The 22,396-nt window shown below is 40.2% G+C and overlaps 1 protein-coding gene and 1 long non-coding RNA gene across 2 annotated transcripts in view; one reads left to right on the top strand and one right to left on the bottom strand.

The window, feature by feature from the left end:
* The first annotated feature begins 854 nt into the window (after positions 1–854).
* On the top strand, positions 855–19,599 carry chrnb5b (cholinergic receptor, nicotinic, beta 5b). Its single transcript, XM_032527198.1, has 6 exons — positions 855–1,485; positions 12,563–12,708; positions 12,863–12,907; positions 13,121–13,230; positions 15,945–16,935; positions 17,531–19,599. Exons 1-6 carry the CDS (start codon positions 1,434–1,436, stop codon positions 17,684–17,686), a joined length of 1,500 nt encoding a protein of 499 aa, XP_032383089.1. The 5' UTR covers positions 855–1,433; the 3' UTR covers positions 17,687–19,599.
* Positions 2,733–22,396, bottom strand: part of LOC116696352 (uncharacterized) — a 21,012-nt gene continuing 1,348 nt past the window's right edge. The window contains exons 2-3 of the long non-coding RNA XR_004333700.1: positions 20,324–20,325; positions 2,733–2,744 (exon numbers count right to left, since the gene is read on the bottom strand). This is a non-coding gene — a long non-coding RNA (uncharacterized LOC116696352). The remainder of the gene's footprint in view (positions 2,745–20,323; positions 20,326–22,396) is intronic.

The raw sequence follows: 22,396 nt of genomic DNA, 5'->3' as shown, positions 1-22,396 counted from the left end.
TTTCCTCTCTTCCTCCTCTATGAAGCACATTTATGGCCATGTTTTCCTCCTGCTCACATCACCATGGGGACACAGTTATATTGCATTGACATGCGCACACACACACACTCATACGGAGAGAAGGAAAACTGTAGTTGATCTGATTAGCAGTTATTGCTTTGCTTCTTTTATTGTTATTACCACGTTGGTCCTTGTTTTCTGATTAATTTAAACCCTTGATCCGAGACTGAGAATTGACAATAAGTTATCAGCTTTGGTAGCCTCTTTATTTAAGGATTTTTTTCTGGGTCTATATGATGTGGAAGTGTCCTTAAACACTGTTAATCCCCAGCTCTAACGTTCTCCTGTAGCTGACCCTGACCTTTGCCCTCCCTGTGGTGATGGTGGTGAGAAATCACAGTGGACAATTGCCCCATAGGGATCAATAAATATACATATTCACTGGATTATTTCTAGTTCTGAAATTACCTAAAGGTTTTCATGTTTCCTATATGAAACGTCACAACCTCCACACCCTCATCCTTCCCAGCCTCAGTGAGGGAACAAACAACAGAGAAACAATGTGCTTAATGCAGATAGAAATTGACTTGCTGCCAAAGACCTGCTCCTACATTCTTTGGGTTGAATTATTTTACTTTGTCATCAGTTAACAGGGTGCATAATTGAAAAAAGATAACGTTTTCGTTTTGTTGTTTTAGCCACTTCTAATAACAAAAAACGCTTTGGCTTCTTGCAGCGGCTCCCTTCTGAGCTTCTTATGGTAAAAGTAATTAACTTTAAGTAAATGAAAGAGGGGATTTCTCCTTTGATTAGAAAAGATAAGGTTGATTTCAATGGCTGCTGGGTATTACAGTAAACGTTTTCCCGAGGGGGATTTCTGACTGCTATCGCTTCCTGTTTGTTGTCATGTGTGTCGATCGAGACGGCACAGAGTGAAACTGACGCCCGACGGGGGAGCGCACGGGGCGGGCAGGGCGATGTGAGGACCTGGGCGCTGAAATCTTTTATCTGAAGAATGGCCTCTTCGGCGATAACAGGATTGGCGTATCCCCACTAGCTCCTGACCCATATTCCCCAGGATAACGTTGTTTGCATCGCTCAAGAAGAATTAAGGGAGACTCTGATCTGGTTCAGCTGCGCGCAATCACAGCTCGAGGACCAGCGGGGGAGTTGGTGCGCTCTGGCAGAAAGCATCCAGCCTCCTCCTCTCTGGAGTCAGTGTTGCTCTCCATGGCTCCGAGCCTCAGCTACCGGCCGGCCTTAGTGAAATTCTTTGCAATGAAACCCCTATAATCCAGACTACCTTCTTCTTTTTTGTTTCAATCTTTACTTACTTCAAATCGGACGTAGGAAAGAAGAAACCTCACGCGACAAAACACTCTCCATCTGTCTGCAAGTTTTCGTGTGTCTGTCGCACTGGAGGGGAGGAAGCAATGGCAGTCCCGGTGAACGCAGCGTTATCTTTCCTGGTTCTCACCGTGGCAAGTAAGTAATCCGTTCAAATCCTCCCGGAATGGGACGGGACAGGGGGGGTTTATATTTTAGGATTTTAATTACACGGTCTTGTGCTGTCCATTGTAATATAGCACACTCTCTCTGGGCTCAGAGCATGCCAATTAATATAGTAATAGGTCTGGTAAGGGTTATGAATGAATTTAATTTAATGCCACATGTGCTTTGTAGCTATGACAAACCAAAGCTCCGCTCCTATTTCTAAAGCTAATGGTCTCTGTGAGTTTAAACAATTTGCGTAAATGTTTAAGCAACATATTTACTTTACATGCAGCACGTGATACCGGAAAGCAGGCCAGTGGGGAAAGATAGTGGCGTTTCCGTGCGTCAGCACGTGATTTTACAGCAAGCCCCAATTAACTAACTTGCTTTTCTTTTAACAACAAACTCACAAAGTCATAATGGAATTGCCTAATACCCGCATAGTTGTGATGTTGGCAAAGGATGCAATGCTTTTGCACATACTACCATACCCTGTTGGATGAAGTGGCTCTAATTGGGGACAACCCACACCTACTTGATGAAATCTCATGATGGTCACTGTGCCTAATGGCCTGTAGTGTGTGCCAATGCCCTCTGATGATAACAACAGGGGTCTAAATGGACTGAACCTTAACTTAGTGCACTTCTACCAGATGATGCAACAGTAGAAGCATGTTCTTTTTTTGTATCCAACAACTGAAGAAACGCATGAGTCGCTGTCCATGGTCCTCAGGCAGGGAGGGGAATCCCGTTTAGGAGCTGTCTATGGTGCTGAAATGGGATGTCAACGGGTCAATCCCAAGGACCCACTGTGTCTGCTTCTTCAAATTCAATGACTGGACTTGATGAACTGGTATTCATTGGAATGAAGGCATGATGCATGCACATAATAGAAATATATAAATTGATACAATTTCTAAAAAAAATTATTAAATAAAAACGTCAAGGCTAAATTAAAAATAAACAAGTCAGTCAAAAAATGTCACATTTTAGGAGTCTGTGGAAAACCTTCATTTTACTATTTGAAAAAGTTGATAATTGTACAGAAAAACATAAATGTATAATTAACAATGTGTGTTTTATGTATTTTTCACACACATTAAGTTCACTGGGGGGACATTATGCAGATGAAGGTCAGGTTTCACTTGTCTCTCTTTACCTGTGGTTTGCCTGCCATTATGACCTTATGGCCTTCTCCTATTTTATTCCCTTGCCCCTTACATGTGCATCTAAATCAGCAATATTATAAACTCCCTAAATCTTCAGCTTATTTTAAGTGAGTCTTGATCTAGAAAACACATTCTCTACACACGCTCTAGATCAAGTAAGTACAGACTTTCTGCAATTTGTGTATTGGAGGTTTAGTGAGCATCCTTCTAATTGTTCCCACCCCTATTTTCCTTATCTTGACCTTTTTGTTCTTTTTTATTGTCTAATTAACAGATCCAACTTGTTCTTATTTCTAGGACTTGTTCACTATCACCTGTGCTCTGTCTGCAGCTGAGGCATGGCATGCCTGTTACTCTTATCAAACTTCACTCTGGCTGCTACAGTAAAATGACTAAATCCAGGCAGCCACTTTGTCGTGACGTATTTGCTTTCTGTTGTTCTGTGTCTTGTCACTCTTTGCAACTCACAGTCTCTTCCTGCATGCCAAATTTCTTTCTTTATTTCATCTCATATTTTTCCACTCCTTCTCTTATGCTGTAACCTATCTGACGGATTGAGTTCCTCATCACAAACTCCTCTGTCTCCTGTCCTCTCTGTCTATCTTTCTCTGTATCAGCTGTAGTGAATCTACTAATGTGTGCTATGGTTACACCTGATTAAATGTTCTGCCGATTAAAAAGCTAGCAAAATGCTTTGGAGTGTGGGAGAGAAAATCACATGCTATCCGTGTGTGACAACCCAGACTCTGCTTCTAGCCCTTGGGTAATGCTTTTCATGTGGGCAGAAATTCGCATCTCTAAGTTTTGCCCTGGGGTTATTCTAAGGCTGCTGTTTCTCATGAATTTAAAAACTGCTTTCTCATAACTGCAGATGTATTTTGTGTCAAGAGGGTCTGGCACCAATGAGTCAACACTTTATAGTAAACTATTAGTCATTGCTTTGGCACACTTGTCTTTGAATGGAGGCAGATTAAGAGAGATATAAGTAGTTTTCCAGCCAGTGAGAACTGCATTAGATGTATTCTAAAGAAACTTAAGCAGTGGTTAAATGTGAGAGTGACACTCGGGGAGCTGAGAACAGAAGAAAACCACTTATTCTGCTGCCATTATCTCACTTCTGTTCCTGTCGTTGCTAAGAAGAAAAGAGCAGAGCAGGACAGAAAGACACAAGGGAGAGGTTGTGACGGATGGAAAAAAAATCATTGGATTAAAAAAATAGTTGTTTCTATCCTCACAGATGGAGGATGCACTGTCTCTGAAATGTTTGAAGGCAAATAACCAACATAAATCCCATGAGATACTAAAAAACACATAGGCAGTAGATGCCTTGTGAGCAATGTAAAATGACTTGCTAGAACTCAACCATGTGGCTACAGATGCATATGAGTGGCACGTGGGTGTCTTTTACAACATGACTGATACGTTCAGTGTACTGAGAAAAACCAAAGACAGCTGAAACCTAAATTGTATTGGCTCAAGAAAAGCCAGCCCAGATGCCAAGACATTAAATAATTCACTAAACTAAAAAAGAACCTACAGGATGCAGAATTTGGATCTCTGTATACTGGGCCAATGATGACACAGCCTGTCTGTCCATTTGCATCACCCAAACACAGCAGCAACAAAGCATGTAGACGGATGTTTGTTTTGTAATATTTTACACATTCTGTCTGTTGTGATGGAGACTGATATGTTGATTTGATCTGGTTTAGAATGGCGCGGAGAATAATCTTTGATTGTGGTCGAGTCTCCGCTTGTGAGATGATGGCATTTTTTATTTTTGCAGCGATGAATTATTGAGGTGGGGAGAGTGCAGCGAGGCAGACAGGAGTGTGTGTATATATGTGTGTGTGCATACATCTGTGATGGAACCTGCTGGTAGCCTTCCTAATGCTCCGTCTCTATTTACATTTACCTCATACCCTCTCATTTTAGTTTCATCTACCGCAACTATCTATACACTTTTTTTGTTCTGGATTTATCTTTATGCCCTCCTCTTTACATTTAGGGCAACATGACATATCCTATTTCTCTCTGGCAGAAATCCGTGAGCCGCCAGAGAAAAACAAAGGCTGAAGCCATTACAACAAAGGCCACACTGTGGGCCATGGTCGTTTGGATAAGGATTTGATAATAAATAAAAAACATTTTTGTGCTTTAGTTTTTTCTAAACAATACCAAGCAACCAACAGTATGTGCTATATATGTGTATATGTGCAGAAATTAAAGGGCTACTACAGTGATTTAGTTTTGCCCGTTTATTAAGTGAGGGGTCTACAAAAGAGTGATCAAAATGCAAGCAAGATCAAGATGCACATGAGGCCAAGATATCCGGATTTTTAGTCCATGCGGATATAAAACACTGGTTCCTACAGTACGCATGATGAAACTATTATTATTATTTTTGTGTTTGACCTTCCCTGGTAAATAACCATGCGTTTCAAACTTCATTAGCCCACTGGTAATTCCAGCTGTCAGCAAGCCATCAGTGTCATCAGGGTTACATTTTTCTTTATTTAGAATTTATACACAAAAGACATGTTAATGTTATTTTTACTCCTCATGATGAGTAAAATGAACTTCATGTGTGCAGTCAGTGGAGTCGCCCTATAATTGAAGCCATCATTCATTTTAGCGGCACAGATTAAGATTGTAGTTCAATAACATACTATACAGGTTCCTGACAGTTCTTTACATTTTGTGGCCAACTTTAAGTCACTCCTTGGTGGTTTCGAAACTCTTGCTTTTTATTGAGGCTTTTAATCCAATTAACCAAAGCACAACAACAAATAAAGCAGAAACAATGAGCTGGACTAACAGGATTTATAGAGAGTGTGGTCTCAACTCCCATGCAAACAAAAACTTGCTTTAATTAACACAAAAAACCTGTGGACCGTTGTACAGCAGATTGTGGCCTTATTAGATATAAACAATGAATTGTTGTCAGGATGTGATCCCATTAAGCAAACTGTATAACTGAGATATCCCATGAATCATCACCATAATACGACATGATCCATTTTATCAGATGATTATACTAATCTGGGAATTGTTTTAGCCAGCACTCCTTGCTGATGTTTGTTGTTTATTGTGTGTTTATCCTCTTCTCCTTTAATATGTCTCTGCCTCTGCTTTGTCTAATCCTGACAGACATAGCTCTGGGTTTCAGAGCTCTCTGAAGACATTTACCCTCAAGGTTTAGTGTTATGTCGTAGTCTCTCTGATGTTGGACACTTCTGCCGTCTCCTTTTCAGTTGGAAGCCTAGTGGAGGTTAATCTGGACTGAGCAAGTGTACAATATACCTCTCTTTCCTGCACCCGCCTTCAAAGTCCAGTGCCTCTTTTTCACTTTGATGCTGACATGTCTCAGAAAAAAATATTTGGAGATATAGTGATATGACAGTTGGCAAAATTGCTAAAAACCAGTGCAAGTCAAAATAAACAATATTTGTAGTTCTCTAAAAATGCCAACTGCATGGGATGTCTGGACACAAAGTATAATAATGGTCAGTTCAGACGTGTTTGCACACCTGTTTTAATGTGAATAGTTAACTATATACAATATATTTTACACCTGAAATTAAACATGGCCATACAGCTGTCGTATAGCTGTCATATGTTATGCTAGAATAGAGTCAAACTCTACAGCTTAGCCTATTCAAGGCAGTTAGATGATGGAAAACACTGCAAAAAGTTATACAACTCTTCAAAGGTCCCATGGCATAAAAATGTCACTTTATGAGGTTTTTTAACATTAATATGCATTCCCCCAGCCTGCCTATGGCCCCCCCAGTGGCTATAAATGGCAATCCCTGGGTATCCTGCTCTTCCTTTGAGAAAATGAAAGCTCAGATGGACCAATTTGGAACCTTCCCTATATGTTGTCATAAGGAGCAAGGTTAGCTCCCCTTTCTCTGCTTTGCCCGCCCAGAGAATTTGGCCAACCCATGAGAAAGAGAGAGACATCATGGTTTTCAAACAAGCAAAGCATGGCAGTTGGTCAAGGCCACACCCCCACCCTCCACCTTGCCCTGCCTCTCTCCTCCTCAATAGCATTTAAAGCTACAGACAAGAAATGGCACGGCCTAAAGAAAAGCTCATTGTGGGCCTGACTCTACTGACTGTAATTCTGCACCAAGGCTGAATTTCATATATAAAAGCATCCAAAAGGCAGGATGTCATGGGACCATTCAATTACAGAGGTCTCAGAATCAGATCACCTCCAAACCTTTCATCAGTTTTTCTGTTTGATAAAGGTGAATTTTGTTGGTTGCCAAAGGCAGACCACAGTTTCCTCTGTGCTCGCTGTGGTCTGGACAGACATCACTTTCAGTAGGCTACATCACAGACGACTGACAGTTTTTATCCATCACTGCAACATCAACAACATTTCTTCCTACACCTGACCTCACTTGCTGAACCATCTGTCTGTCAGGTCTTGAATGGTGGTTTCCAGATATAGGTCTCTAGCTAAAAGCAAATCTGGCTGCGTGAGGCTTAGTTTTCCAAAACATGTCATGAAACAATAAAACAACATGTGTTTTAAAGCAGAGGCTCTACATTTTCTTTCAGTGTCTTTCCCCTTACAAATTAGAGAATATATCGGGGACCCCCTTCATGGATGTACTTGGCCTATTTCTTGCACTTCTATTAGTCTTAGTTATGTGAGAGAACAACACAGAAATGTATTAGAAAGACATTAGACATCTGACATTGCTTTGACTTGTTATAGATATTTGTAACAACTCATTGAGGCAACTTGTGGACATAAATGCATGCCTCACAAACAAACAGCGAGAGTAACAGCAATGTTTACTAGCACTGTGATCAAAGATGTGTGGTAACAGGCAGGCAGGCTGAAGTCCAAAAGTGGAGGAAAAGGTAGAAACCCCCCAAAAGAAATTACAGAACAAAAGAATTAAAATCGGTGACAGACACAGCAGACAACAGCTATGTATGCTGGGGACTTGCTGTGCAAATAGGGAGCAGATGTGCAAGTGCTGGACAAGGAGAGAACAACAGGATATACAAATGACTGGGGGACTGACTGCTAAGCTGAATGTAAAGGTCAAGACTTCTCCATACTTATAGAGATTAGTGACTTCTCTGGTTCTCAGGTGTCTTGTTCGTGTTCCCAAGATAGCTATGAGATTAAGATGAATCTTTGTTATCATACTTTACTTTTTGAAGATGATTGTTATGCGTTTTATGCGATATACACAGTATTGACCTTTTATGTAATCCACCTCTCCCATTTCTTTCTTGTCACCACCAGTTTCAACACTTTCTCACTCCCATCTCGTAAAATACGGATGCCTTTGCCGTTGTTATTGACGCTAAAAGTCACCTTTAGCACTTGGTCGGGACTATTGCCGTCCCTTTTGACATTGTTATGTTAAGGAAAAGGTCATGGGTGGGCTCACGTTTCTGTGACACGTGGGAATGACGGGACAGTTAAAGACGAAAGCAACTTTAGGAAAGGTGCCTCGAGGGAGACGAGCCCTGGTCTCCTGTGTGAAAGTCTTGTGTTTGACCCATCCACCGTCCCAATCAACCTCCCTGGGCGTAATTTGTGCCTTACATACAACTTGCTAAACCACGTGTAGCTGCTGCTCTCCCCAGTACACTATACAAACGCGCTGAAGGGCAATTTTTTTTGTCCCTTTAGACGCTGACAGCCACTGTCCAAACGTCCGTATTTGATGAGTTCGGAGTGAGAATGGGTTGCCAATTTATACAATACCAAGTAAAGTAAGAAGTAAAAAGTAAGCAGAAAAGCCAAAGCCAACAATCATGTCAAGAAAACTTTATTTATGAAGCACAAACAAGGCGGTGACAGTGTCTTCCAGAAAACAAGGGATATAAAAACCGATAAAAGATAAGAGGAAAGAACAAGTACAAGACATGAGAGAAAAGGCTTTTAAATGAAAGCGGGTGTGACAGAGCGTGTGTGGCTTATATGGGAGCATGAGAGAAAACCAGGTTAACATTTATATTTTCAATGGAGGGACAGAAAATATGCAGATATGGAGCAATAAAAAGGTGGAAATCAGAGTCACAGTCAGTTTTATTTGCAATGGGTCTCCACATTTTAGGGTTAATTTCTATGATTTATGAGGTAATTATAGTAATATACTTCCAATACTCTGCAATCATATGAAGCTTAGCGTAAGTTCAGTCTGGAAGGCTATCTTATGTTACTCACTCATTCTAAATCACCTCACTCTCCGTCTCCCCTCTCCTCCTGCCTACCATTATCGGCTGATTAGGGCTGTTTACTTTTTTAGTTAAACCAACCAGATTTAGCCACAGCCTCTATCAGCCAATCACACTCTTGCTTTCAATGCTTAAATGTTCTCCTTCGTTGCTGTTAGCTTTCAGTGTGAATCGTTGTGACCCTCCTCTTCCCCGTTCACCTCCAGTTCATCATTTCCAGCTCCCAGGTCTGAGCTCCCCAGAGCTCGCTCCTCTTCTCATTCATCCAGATGTCAGCATCCTCGTCAGTCATCATGATCACCACCTGTGTCTAGAATCCATTGGGGGTATCCCACAATACTCACGGCTTCTCGGCCCCCTCTAAAATGTGATGAATGAATGATGTGGGAATTCAATGATGTCATGATGGGGTCTTTTTGCCAAATACTTTTCTCATTTATCAGTTAGTGCATGTCATTCAATAATTGTTCACTCAAAATGAGGTCTCCTCTGATTGAAATGCTTTTGTGACAGTCAGTTCTAATGGAACATTTTAATTGGAGATACGTTTCTTTTCCTAAATACACAAGCCAAAACGAGGACTCCAAAATTATTTTCACAAGTTTAAAATGTATAAAGGTCTAGCAACGTCCATGTTTTAAACCACTCACTATCACTGAAGCTCTGTTACGCAGTCAGACATTGTGCTTTGTTGATTAAATGGGTAAAATCAGCCCTGCTGAAGAGTCAACGATGATCAGGGAGGTGACAAAGAAGTCAGATGGGATTATACTGTCAGGTTTTGTGTCTTTTATTGAATGCCTTACTTCAAAGACGTTTATTAGTGCTTAAAATGGCTGAGGTCCTATGATCACTTTTACACCTACTTCCTTTCTGTTTAATTTTCAACTGTACCATTTGTAAGGCACCTACTATATTATCGTGAAATTTAATTTGAAATAAGGGCAACCTTGACCACATTTTAACTGTCACACCTCTTTCAGATATGATCTAGCCCATTAGACTGTAGAGCTGGAGAGTTTGCATCAAAATGTAAAGCCATCTGACTTTTACCTATTCACATCTGTAAGCTCAAACTGAGTCAATTACTAAGACCACCCTTTGCATGTGGCTCCAGGTGTCTAGTCACCATACCTGGTTGTTTAAGACACACACATTCAATATAAGGCACCCTCAACACACCATGCACTCTTGCAATTACTGCATCATCTCAAGACTCCACTGAGATGATGAAATTAGGGAAATCCTTTGAGGCAGTTGTGCAGGGCTGTAGTTGGACATTTTTTCAAGGTATCTGACAGACCTTTCTTCTTTTTTTATTTAATTTTTTATTTTAGCCTAATGAAACCGAATAAATTAAATAGCTTTCATGAGGCTTAGACAGATAAGATGTATGGGATACACTATTGTTGCATGCTAACTAAAATAATATTTTGTTTGCTTCATTGGTTCAGATTTTTATATCAAATACAGCTGTATATGCCCATTTTATTTATAATATGGACAGAAAACACCATATACAGTTGTGTTCGAAATAATAGCAGTGCCTCAACCAGCAGCAAGAAAATCACTGGTTTATTAACATTTCAAACTCATACCCCAGATAAGTTTCTGGGGTTAAAATAAAGTATAGAAAACCAACAAACCCAACAGGACAGCCATGCATACTGTGGATTCTGTGAAATTGAATGATTAACTGAAAAGGGTGTGTTCAAAAAATAGCAGTGGTGGAGTCAATTAGAGAGGGCATCAATTAGGGAGGGTATTCTGGGAAAAAAGGTGTTAACAGGTGATCCGTATTTAAGGATCAGACAACTGGCATGCTGGCTGTGCATTTCTCCTGAAAAAACAATGAAAATGGGTCTTTCAGACACTGTTCTGAAGATGAGCGTTTCCTAATAAAAATGATTAAAGAAGGAAAACATACAAAGAGGTGCAGAAAATCATTGGCTGTTCAGCTAAATGATCTCAAATGCCCTGAATGGAGCAAAAAACTGAAAAACGAGGAAGAAAAGAAAGACAACCCCTCGAATGACAGAAGAATAGCCAAACTGGCGAAGACTCAGCCAATGATGGGACCAAGAGGATCAAGCAAGACCTTCAGTTGACAGTGAGTACTGTGACAATCAGAAGACGTCTTATTGAGGTTAACCTTCCAGCAAGAAGCCCCCGCAAAGTCCACTGCTGAGAAAAAAGACTGTGCAGAAGCGTTTCAATTTGCCAAAGCACATTGACTGGCCTGAAAAGAAATGGCATAATATCTTGTGGACAGATGAAAGCAAATTGTTCTTTTTGGTCTAAGGGTCCACGGCAGTATGTCAACGCCCTGCAACACAGAATTCAAGCCACAGTACTCACTGAAGACCATTAAGCATGGTGGTGCAAGCATCATGATTGGGATTGTTTTCATACTATGGTGTTGGTCCGATTCACCGCATACAAGGGATCATGGATCAGTTCAGAACATCAGGATCCTGGAAGAGGTCATGCTGCCATATGCTGAGGAGGAAAATCCGTTGAGGTGGACCTTTCAACAGGATAATGACCCCAAACACACAGCAAGCGAGCAAAAGCATGGTTCCAGATGAACAAGATTCAACTGATGGAGGTGGCCAGCACAATCCCGGACCTTAATCCCATTGAAAACTTGGGCTGACATAAAAAGTGCAGTGCATGAGGCAAACCAAGAAACGCTGAGGAATTGTGGAATACAGTGCAATTATCCTGGGCTGCAATACCTGTGGAACGATGCCAATTGGTGACTCCATGCACCACAGATGTGAAGCAGTCATCGGAAACCGTGTTTTGCGACAAAATATTAGTTTAGGATACTCAGCTAGGTTCACTTATCAAATTTCTTTGTTTGTACAGTACATTTTGAGTTTCCAAGGAAAGTGGCAACACTGCTATTCTTTTGAACCTGCATTTCTTCTTTATTTGAAATATTATTATTATTTAAGTTTTGATGACTTTGCGCAATTGTTTTGCTTTGGAATAGAAGTACTGTGTCCCCAAGGTACTGTGTTCATTAAAGTACAATTTCTTGAAGAATTTTGACATTTACTCATTTTTCTAAAGGCACTGCTATATTTCGAACACACCTGTACATTTTCAAGATGTATAGGATCTATAATGAATCCCTTTTAGTAACGACTGCTTGCTGAACAGAGACTAGCAAAGGAAGGGGTCAGCACTTCTGCTTTTTATAGCACAAGTACATCCTCAAAGTAAGATGCTAATGGAACTGGAATTTGGTCACCATGTATTGGACGTGAAGAATTTGAGGATTTCTCCTTTACAAATCCAACCAATAGCTATCAAGGCATATTAATTGTATTAGTGTTGACACTTCTGAAGTTCTTTTTTCCAAGTAGGAGATATTATAGCTGTCAGAAATTCTCAATACCATTGACTCAGAATTACAATTAGGAGGCCGACTTCAACGTTTTTTAAAGCTTTTGTTAATGGTCTGAATTAACAAAACATACTACTGAATAACATGAATGTGGCAATATGTCAGTAAGTGTTGGACTAAGGTTGGTCAAACAATGGAGAACCAACAGACTGCGTGTTTTCTTTCATTACTGCAGACTGTTGGCTTATATAGTACATGGTTGGTTGAAAGAACAATCACATAACACACTTTTTTTTTTTTTTTTAACTGTGTGCGTGTGTGTGTCTAGCTGCCTTGTGTGCGGAGGTGGAGGAGCGGCTGGTGAGTCACCTGTTGTCACCAGACCGCTACAACAAGCTGATCAGACCAGCTGTCAACAATAGCCAGCAGGTCACCATTTACATCCAGGTGTCTCTGGCCCAGCTGATTAACGTGGTAAGGAAACACACACACTATACAATTCCATATATGCTGTTATCATAGATGCAAATCTTTCTAATTTAGATAATTCAAGAAAGTATATGGTGGAGGATTATTTTATTAGGATGAGTTCAGCAATTCACAAACCCTCATCCTGACTGTGTTTCAGAATGAGAGGGAGCAGATCATGACCACCAACTGTTGGCTCAGTCAGGTTTGTGTCCCCACTAGTCCTCTTCTTCTCCTTTCTGTGTCTGTATGTGTCTAACTGTTTAAAATGTTTTGTTTTTCCAGATAAGGGTTGACTGAACCAGTGTATGTATTGCCATGCATGAACTGCTATGTTGTTTGTTTCTGTTTGCATGTATGTCTCTTTTAAATTACTCTATTTCTAATGTGTGCATATATGTGTGCACTTCCTCATCAGGTATGGAATGACTACAGATTAATGTGGGACCCTGATAAGTATGAGGGAATCAAGAAAATTAGGCTCCCGTCACAACACATCTGGCTGCCGGACATCGTCCTCTACAACAAGTACGTCTGATTTCACAAGACTTAATGTGCATGTATGTATGTGTGTGTGTGTAAAACTAAGTGATTAAAAGAGAAACAAAACACAAACAACAAGCAACTTTATTCAAAAGCCCCATTTTCCTGAAATGTTTTCTCATATCCTCTTATTTTTTCTATCCTCTTATCTCACTTTTTTTATCCCACTTTTCATCTCTTTTAGGATAATGAATGTAACCTAAATGTTTGTTAACACTGTCTAGACTGTCTGCAGACAGTCTCATAATGATGAGTGATCTTTGAAGGGATGAAAGATCATAGGTTTTACAGAAAGTTACACCATGGTTCAGGATTATGCTATGTACAATGGATCAATACAATCAAATCATAGCCTTTACAATAATAGGCGTCAATAGAAATCACTGCACTATAACACCCTTTCCCCACATTCAAACTACTCAGGACAACAAAACATTAACGTGAGAAAGTTTTCACGTGCACATCTAAAAATCATTGTGCAGCTGTATGAAATAGCTGCAAGGGAAAATCAATACATGAGAATGTTAATGCTGTAATAAATTCATTCAAGGATGAATTAGCCCCACTGCATCTATCCACTGAAGTGTTAGCTGGCAGACTCACACAAAAGCTTTTGGGCCTCACCTCATCTGTCATTCATATAGGTCAACATCTGTGTCTTTTCTATCTGCTAGCTTCTTTTATAACATTATCAGTTAACTTTAATTATAAAATTTTAGTTAACATTACATTAACATTACACATTAATGTACAGAGAAAACGGGGGCTTGAAATTTAAGCACAATTTTGCTTTAATATCTACTTCCAAAAACAGCATTCAGGGATAGGAGAAAAACGTGCACTGGTTTATTGGCATTTAAAAAAAAACAAACAATCTCAATTGTCTTTGGATGCGCTAAGCCAAACAGGAAATGTACATATTTTGCATATAACGCGGGTGTGACATAGATTTTATGGTAAAATCTACAAGAAACAGTTGGAGCTGTTCAGGATTTTACAAGGTTTGCCCTGATTAGACTAAGCCTTATATTGACGACTATATTGTAGTGTAAAGAGAAGTACTTCCCCTCTTGGTCATGGGTAACCAGAGTAAAAAGTCACATGAGATGGTAAAGACATATGGTTCTGCCTGTATATAATGCCTACCTTGTTGGTCAACAAAGTTTGGGTTTTCACAAAATGGTTGGTTGCGTACAGGAAAATTGACAGGTCTGCTACTCTGTTCTTTTTAAATCAATGCTTTTTTTTTAAATTGTTGATCTCCTACACTGAAGTTGCATTGTTAAAATTATACAACAATCTTATGTTTTTATATTTTTAGCTGTTTTTAACTCTGCTCTTTAATGTTTAATTTCTTATACTCCACTGTAACTTTCAGTCTTGTATTTCATCTGTTTGTAATTTCTTTGTTGTTTTATGTAAAGCACTTTGACTTGCCTTGTTGCTGAAATGTGCTATACAAATAAAGCTGCCTTGCCTAAGCGGAAGGTAGCCCATTATAGGGAAATGAGGGACATGAAAATGTTGTCGCCATAAACATAGACTAAAGGAAGAACAACCCTTGGTTGGGAACCACTGGACTTATGGACTAAACTAGGTAACTGTATGTAAAGAAGTTAAAACAGGTTCCACCTGCTGCAGCTACAACAATCAAATCAAATCAATCAAAATGTTGTACTTTTACTTAAGTATGATTTTTAATTTACCTATCCTTGTTATGGAGTATTTTTTACATTTTTGTACTTGTATGTTTAATGTGATAATGTTTAATCTTTTGTTTTTATTTCTGTTTAAAAGCCCATCTGGGGACAGCATTGGAAACTAGCAATAGCCATACATGCTGTGATGCTTCTACATGTCTAAGCATCTGTCACTATTCAAATAAACATGAAATGAAAACTTTTACTTAGTAAGTAAAGATCAAAGTACTTTATACACCACGGGCAACCTGTTGCTATTCTTGAACAGGTAGATGCAAACATGTTAGACTGACATAGTTAAAAAACACACAAATAGATCCCTTTAGTTCTTCTGGAGCTTTCAATCATACTACATGATAATCAGCAGTTTCAAGAATAAAGAATAAACTTTGACAGGCTCACACACAACTCTGTGGATGCGTAGCTTTTGTGTTTTGGTCAGCAGTGTTGCCCCACAGTTTATACAGGAGTGGTAGGCATTACACTTTTATGAGCACCGATTGCTGGCCAGTTAAAGACCCCATAAAGAACATAATGGCTTAAGAGGCAAAATGATAGGAGATGATCAGCACTACTTTACGACTTCAGGTCGAGGTCTCTGGCCAAGTGTGGGGGACCAGAGGTTGCAGTAAGCAGGTGGGGCCTCTGCATTTTTAATTAGTCTGCACATTCACAGCAGGGCCTAAAGCTTTAGAGTCCGAGTGTGATGGTTGAATTTCTGACCTACTTTATAATTGATAGGCCACTTATCTATAATGCAGCACCTTTAGCCTTGGAAAAAGTCAGTCTCAGCAGATTTGAGGTAAGGGAACAGTTCTGTTCTGACTTCCTTACCCTGTTCCTGTCTGTAATATCATATGTGAAGATGGTAAAGATGTGTTGTTGAATGAGAGATAATCTTTGAACATGATTTGTCATGATTCTACCAGTTTCTCTTTGAGTGCTTTGACTTCATTTTTCTCCTTTTCTTTGCTTACTTTGTAACTATTCCCCTTTCAGTGCTGATGGGACCTATGAAGTCTCCTTCTACTCTAATGCCGTGGTCTCCAACAATGGTGAGGTGGCCTGGCTCCCACCAGCCATCTACAAGTCGGCCTGCAAAATTGAAGTCCGTGATTTCCCTTTTGACCAGCAGAACTGCACCCTCAAGTTTCGTTCCTGGACCTACGACCACACTGAGATTGATCTCATCCTCCTCAGTGATTTCGCTTCACGTGATGACTTCAAACCCAGCGGGGAGTGGGATATTGTTTCACTGCCAGGACGCAAGAATGAAGACCCTAATGACATCAGGTACCTGGATATCACCTATGACTTTATCATCAAGAGAAAACCTCTTTTCTACACCATCAACCTGATAATTCCCTGCATCCTGATCACATCACTGGCTATTCTGGTGTTCTACCTCCCATCAGACTGTGGTGAGAAGATGACTCTCTGTATCTCTGTCCTCTTGGCCCTGACTGTGTTTTTACTCCTTATCTCAAAGATTGTGCCACCCACGTCTTTAGCAGTGCCTCTGATTGGAAAGTACCTGATGTTTTCAATGGTGCTGGTCACCTTCTCCATTGTAACCAGTGTTTGTGTGCTCAACGTGCACCATCGGTCTCCCAGTACGCACACCATGCCTCCTTGGGTCAAACGCATTTTCCTGTACCGGCTTCCCTCTTACCTCTTTATGCGGAGACCTGGTAGCTCCAACATCCGTGAGAAGTTCCGGAAAAGACACCAGCAGCGCTCATACTCTGACCAGAAGCTGCGTGGAGCCGAGGGAGGTTCTGGAAGTCCTGCAGGAATGGCAGACTCCCCCTCATCCTTCTTTGTGAATGAGGAGTCGACCAAACGCTATGGCTGGAGGATCAGCGACTTGCCAGAGAACACGGAGTTCAGGAAGAGGATGACGCTCAAGTGCAACATTAATGTGGAGGATGCGGTGGATGGGGTGCGCTACATTGCTGAAAAGATGAAAAGCGAGGATGATGATGAAGGGGTAAGTGTATCTGCATGTGTGTCAAAAGTCTTTTCTTTTACCTACTTTTTGTTTGTTGTGGCAGGCTAGCCACAAAAAGATAGGACAAAGTAAAATTAAGCCACACTGGCATATGGATGGCAATATTGATCTGTTAGCCAGTCCACCACTTCCATGGCGGTACCGTAAGGTTGACATTTGTGTTTCTGAGTGAAATATCTTGACAGCTATTTAATTGTTTGCAATAAGAGTTGGTACAGACATTCATAGTGCCCAATGGGTCAATCCTAATGACTTTGTTGATCCCCTGATTTAACACCATGAGCAGGTCATAATGTTTAATTGTGCCATACCTGCTAAACATCAGCCTATTAGCATCGTCATTTTGTTATTTTAGCATGTTTACATTAGCATTTAGCTCAAATCACCACCTCTTTAGGTCTTTGTGTTTAAGTTTTCTATTATTGTTTTGTTGATTCATAGTGACAAAAATGTTTCTGTTACAATATAAAATGTAACTTGTTACCTATTTTAAAACTGGACAAAATCTGAACAAGCATGTTCAGGAGAGGAAACACAACAGTAGTAACATTTAAAATATTACCTCTCTCTGCAGATCATTGAAGACTGGAAGTACGTAGCCATGGTGATCGACCGTCTCTTCCTGTGGATCTTTGTGTTTGTGTGTGTAGTCGGAACACTGGGCCTCTTCATGCAGCCTCTGTTCCAGAATTACAACACTCCCATTATTGATGAGTTAGATCATAACTGAAAGCCGACACATCATCATGAACTTTGAGTGCCATCCCTAGAAACAGAGCTCTGACAACATTTTAACACACAAACTCACATGTCCGCCTCGCACCACGCGCTCACTGGGACATTATAACAATGCACTTTAGCCCTCGTCCACAACCTACTCCCTTCATTACTTCCACTCCTTCATCCTCCATGTGCCATCCTCTGCTCCAATCATCTTTAATCAATGGATAACTCTGGTTTATAACAACTTGGGTCATATTTTTGTAGTGTGGCCATCATTCCGTACATGGAGATCATACTGTAACTGGAGATCTGGGAATGTGGACACAACACAATGTATGTGCCCCAACCACTTGTTTACCAAGAAACCCGCAAACCCCCGGGTTAGCCAAACTTATTTGTATGAGAAGCAAAAGAGGCAAATAGTAAATTCATAACCTTAAATGTCTGTTGTACCATCAGTGAGAGTTGATTGACTTCCTGTTTCAACATTGGCCTAGCTTACTTACCGTAATTATACGTGTAAACAGCAAATACTTTGGTGTGTGCAATGATATCATTATCAAAAAAGATCATAGCCGAAACTATGAAAAGCCCCAATTCATAATTAACCATAATCATTGATAACATGAAGTGAAACCACCATTCAGCCATGATAGTTTATTTTTGGAATCAGTATAGATTTGGAGTCTCCAATAATGGAAATGTAGCAGTAGTTTAAAAAGAAAACCTTCACTTGACATTGTTAATTTGAAAGTGTGTTCCTCCAACACTGTTCACAAAGGTTACCTGGCCAACAGCAACTCAGGACTTTTTCTGTTTAGAACATATTTGGTTTTGCTCTTTTCTACCACCCTATCTCTTTGTGACTTAATCAAATTCTAATGACCCTAACATGAAATTATTAGGGCATGCATGCATACAACACACACTGTTCTTGGTTAGCTCTAAAAGAGAGAACACAAAGATGAACAAGCCACAGAAACAGAAACTCACAAGTAGAATTTTTTTGGAGATACAGGCCTCACGTTAACAACACATCCCCTGCATAAGAGAAGATGAATCCCTTCTGTGTAGATTCATAGAAGAAGATCACCTCCCTGTCCTTTTGCCAATAGCACACATACTGTATGAATTTCTAATATTTGCCTAAAAAATGAGAGCGATAGGGGACACAAAACAGCTTACTGTTGGCCTGTTCAAATAAAAATGTGTGTGTGAGAGGGTGCCCAGCCTGTTTATATGTGGACTGATAACAATACTAATAATAATAATAGACTGATCAAATGTATGACAAGCTGTTGTTGTGATGTTTAAAAGCAGTCATGTTTTAGATGCAATAGTGCTATAAAAAAAGTTAAACTTCAAACCAATGACCATTAGGCGTTTGTTACTTACCATGCTTCTTTTAAAGGTACAGTACACTTGTTTCATGAAAGCAGTGTCAGCCAGCATCCATCACCAAGGAAACCAGCAGCAATAATATTGTAAAGTATTTTATACACCGACCTGGGGCAAATTAGACAAACAGCCTGGCTCTTCACTTGCTTCATCTTCCATCATATTGTATGCCCTATTGTTGCAGTCTGCTCTTAGAGATTTTACTTAAATCAGGGTCTAGTAATTATTTCCAAGAGGTATCATAACTCAACACAATCCTCAATCACAATGCTGTCTGTCACTGCTACCAATGGTAGCCAAGGAATAGGTGTACGCTACTAATCCAGCTGTATTCTTTCATCTTTGATTTTTCAGTGGATGGTATGAATACTGTTCTCTTTTGTTTTCCACTGGCCAGTCATGTTGTTGAGTTTTGTTTGTCTAAACAATAAATGCTGAGAATTATAGAAACTGTGATGGGAGCTGATGTCATGAAAACTGGACCAATAAAGGGAAATGAAAGCAACAAGCAGACCTGATAAATCCTGCAGCCTTTCATTCAACATTATAAACATGTCTCAGTTTCTATATTAAACTCTTTTTGAGGCATTGCTCTCTGTCTCTCATCCAGCTTTTCCTCTCTTAACAGGTTATTTGAGTATCACCTCATTAAGGACATAATACAGTAAAAGCTTAAACATCCTCCAGGCTCTTTTCTCTTACCTCACACATTTTCAGCCACGTTGAGATGACTCAAAACTAAGCACAATCTCCAGGCAGTTGGCATTTTGGACAGAAGTTCCTGAAGTGTATGTCCTCTCTGTGTATGTGTGTGAACTCTCCGGGGCCAGGGCTACATTTTATAGTCCGCTGACTAAGGCTTCATTAGACAGTCTTGTATCCCCAAGGTTTGCAACTTCGCCTTCTGTTAACTTAAGATGGCAGCAAGGCGGTATTACTGCTAAAGGAACAGCATGTGAATGAATATACACATGCTCATCTGGAGTACTAGAGGTTGCAACCCTTTTTTATCAGATAGCAGCTGCGATTCTGAAATGTGGTGTAGACCTAAATGGGAGTCAGAAGCATCAGATACAGCTTGTTGGTTAGATGCCACTAATAATCATCTCCAACAATGGCAGCATTATGTAACATTGTATAATCCCAAACAGATGTAATTACAGTTACTAGTGCTCCCATAGATATTTTAAGATCTGTTTTTCCAGAACACAAATGTACATGCTATGCTGATTTCCAGCAAAGATACTACTGCATAATAACTTTCCAAAATTGTATCAGTCACACACGCACCCACGCACCCACGCAAGACACACACACATGCACCCACGCAAGACACACACACGCACCCACGCACCCACGCACCCACGCAAGACACACACACACGCACACGCACACACACACACACACACACACACACAGATAATGATTCACAGATAATGAACTGTATGACGTAGAGTCTTGTGTGAGGTATCATTGAACTCAGCAGGTAGTTCCCTTTTCACTGACAATGATTTTCAGTGTTTGAATGACGCGCAAATGCACGGTCGCAAGGAGCGGCGTCTACCAGTAACCCCAACGCAGGCAGTTTAGCGAGGGCCTTCCAACACTGGCTGCAACTTTAATTACTTTTAAAATTTGTAACTGAGTATCTAATTTACTTACTTTTTGGAAGAAGTAACTAGTAACTATAACTAATTACTTTTTAAAAGTAACTCACCGAACACTGGTGGCTACAGAGTAATTAATAAATGTTTCAATATGTAGCCAATCAAATACCTTTTTACTGCAACAGTGGTATAAAGCAGACAGCTAGGGAAGCCTTAAATTAAAACCAGAGATTATTTCTAATATGCAAAATGTAAAATTATAACCAGCCATGAAGCAGGCAATTGGTGAGTATGGAGTAAAAGTTGTTGCATGTAGTTCAAAGTCAAGATCATGTTCATTGTTTTACAATCAACTATATCAACATTTTATGTTGATGCGCTACTATATATTATTCTTATTCTTATTTTATTTTTATTGTGGTAAATACACATCTTAAAAAATAGGTAATAGGTAGGCTGAGCACACATGGTGAATGGAGTTAGAGAAAAGGATGTCCCAACTGGCGCATACTTGTGTTTACTGCTCATCTTCTTCCTCTCCATATTTTGTAAAGTGTTTTTTCTGCCACATTTTAGGAATCATCCGAAATCATTACATTCACACTGTATGTTCAAACAAAAACAAACAGGTGTCTCATGGCAACAATAGATCAAAGATAGAATGGAATAGAATCAATAACCATTTGGATTGAAAACATAATAATACATGTTGTTGTTGTCATAACAACACACTGAATATTGGGACCCATCTTTAGTTCGGACACACATTCACTCAGACAGCAGTTAGTATCAGAGAATCATTTGACTGTACCAATCCAAATGTTCACATTACAACATGAGAAAAAAACACTGGAAAACATGGACTTCAACTCCAGAGAGATTCAACAAAACAATTTCTATCTCAGTTATCTTGAAGAACAAGTACGGTGTGAGCTGAAGGACAGCGAGGCGACGCTCACCCAATGTGAATCTGGCAGAGTTCACCTGATCATCCGAGCGGACTTGTTGGCTGATCTTCTCGATCAGCTCCAACAACAGAGAGAGGGCAGCAGTTGGGTCCATGAGAAAGAGCTGATGCAGAGGGAGATCTGTGACTTGAAAGTTCAGCTTGCTGAACGTGTCCCTTCCCCACCCAGGGAAACAGAGCATCTGAAATCCCAGCCCAAAAAGATCGGGACCTGCAGTTCACTTCATTACTAAAGACCTGAAGGTCGAATTGAAGCAGATGAAGGGAGAGAAGGAAGAATGAAAAAGGAAGTGGAGACTCAGAAGATGGAGCTTTTTAAAGAGAAAAAGAAGCTCAAGGTAAGAAAGACCAACGTGGAGTTAGAGTTGGAAAGCTTTCTGGAGAAGGAAAGTGCTCAAGCTCAGGAGCTGAAGGATAAATTGACCAAGATGGAGGAAGCTCTCTTAGAACAGAGGAAGGAGGCAAAGGAGATACGGAAAGATCCCAGGCTTCCCATAGAGCCCAGCTGGATGAAGCTCCGGCTGAACGTGTCCACTCCCCACCAGGGGAAACGGAGCATCTGAAATCCCAACTGGAAAAAGCCCAACAAGATCTGGACCTGCAGACCTTCATTACTGAAACCCTGAAAATCAATTTAAAGCAGATGAAGGGAGAGATGCAGGCCCTTAAAAATTTTGTGGCCACTCAGAAGTTGAAGCGTTGAGAAGAGAGACAGATGTTCACGGTAGGTAAGACCACCAACGTG

Source organism: Etheostoma spectabile, chromosome 10 (genome assembly GCF_008692095.1).
Source record: "Etheostoma spectabile isolate EspeVRDwgs_2016 chromosome 10, UIUC_Espe_1.0, whole genome shotgun sequence".
NCBI lineage: Eukaryota > Metazoa > Chordata > Actinopteri > Perciformes > Percidae > Etheostoma > Etheostoma spectabile.
This window is presented reverse-complemented; position numbering and strand designations above follow the sequence as displayed.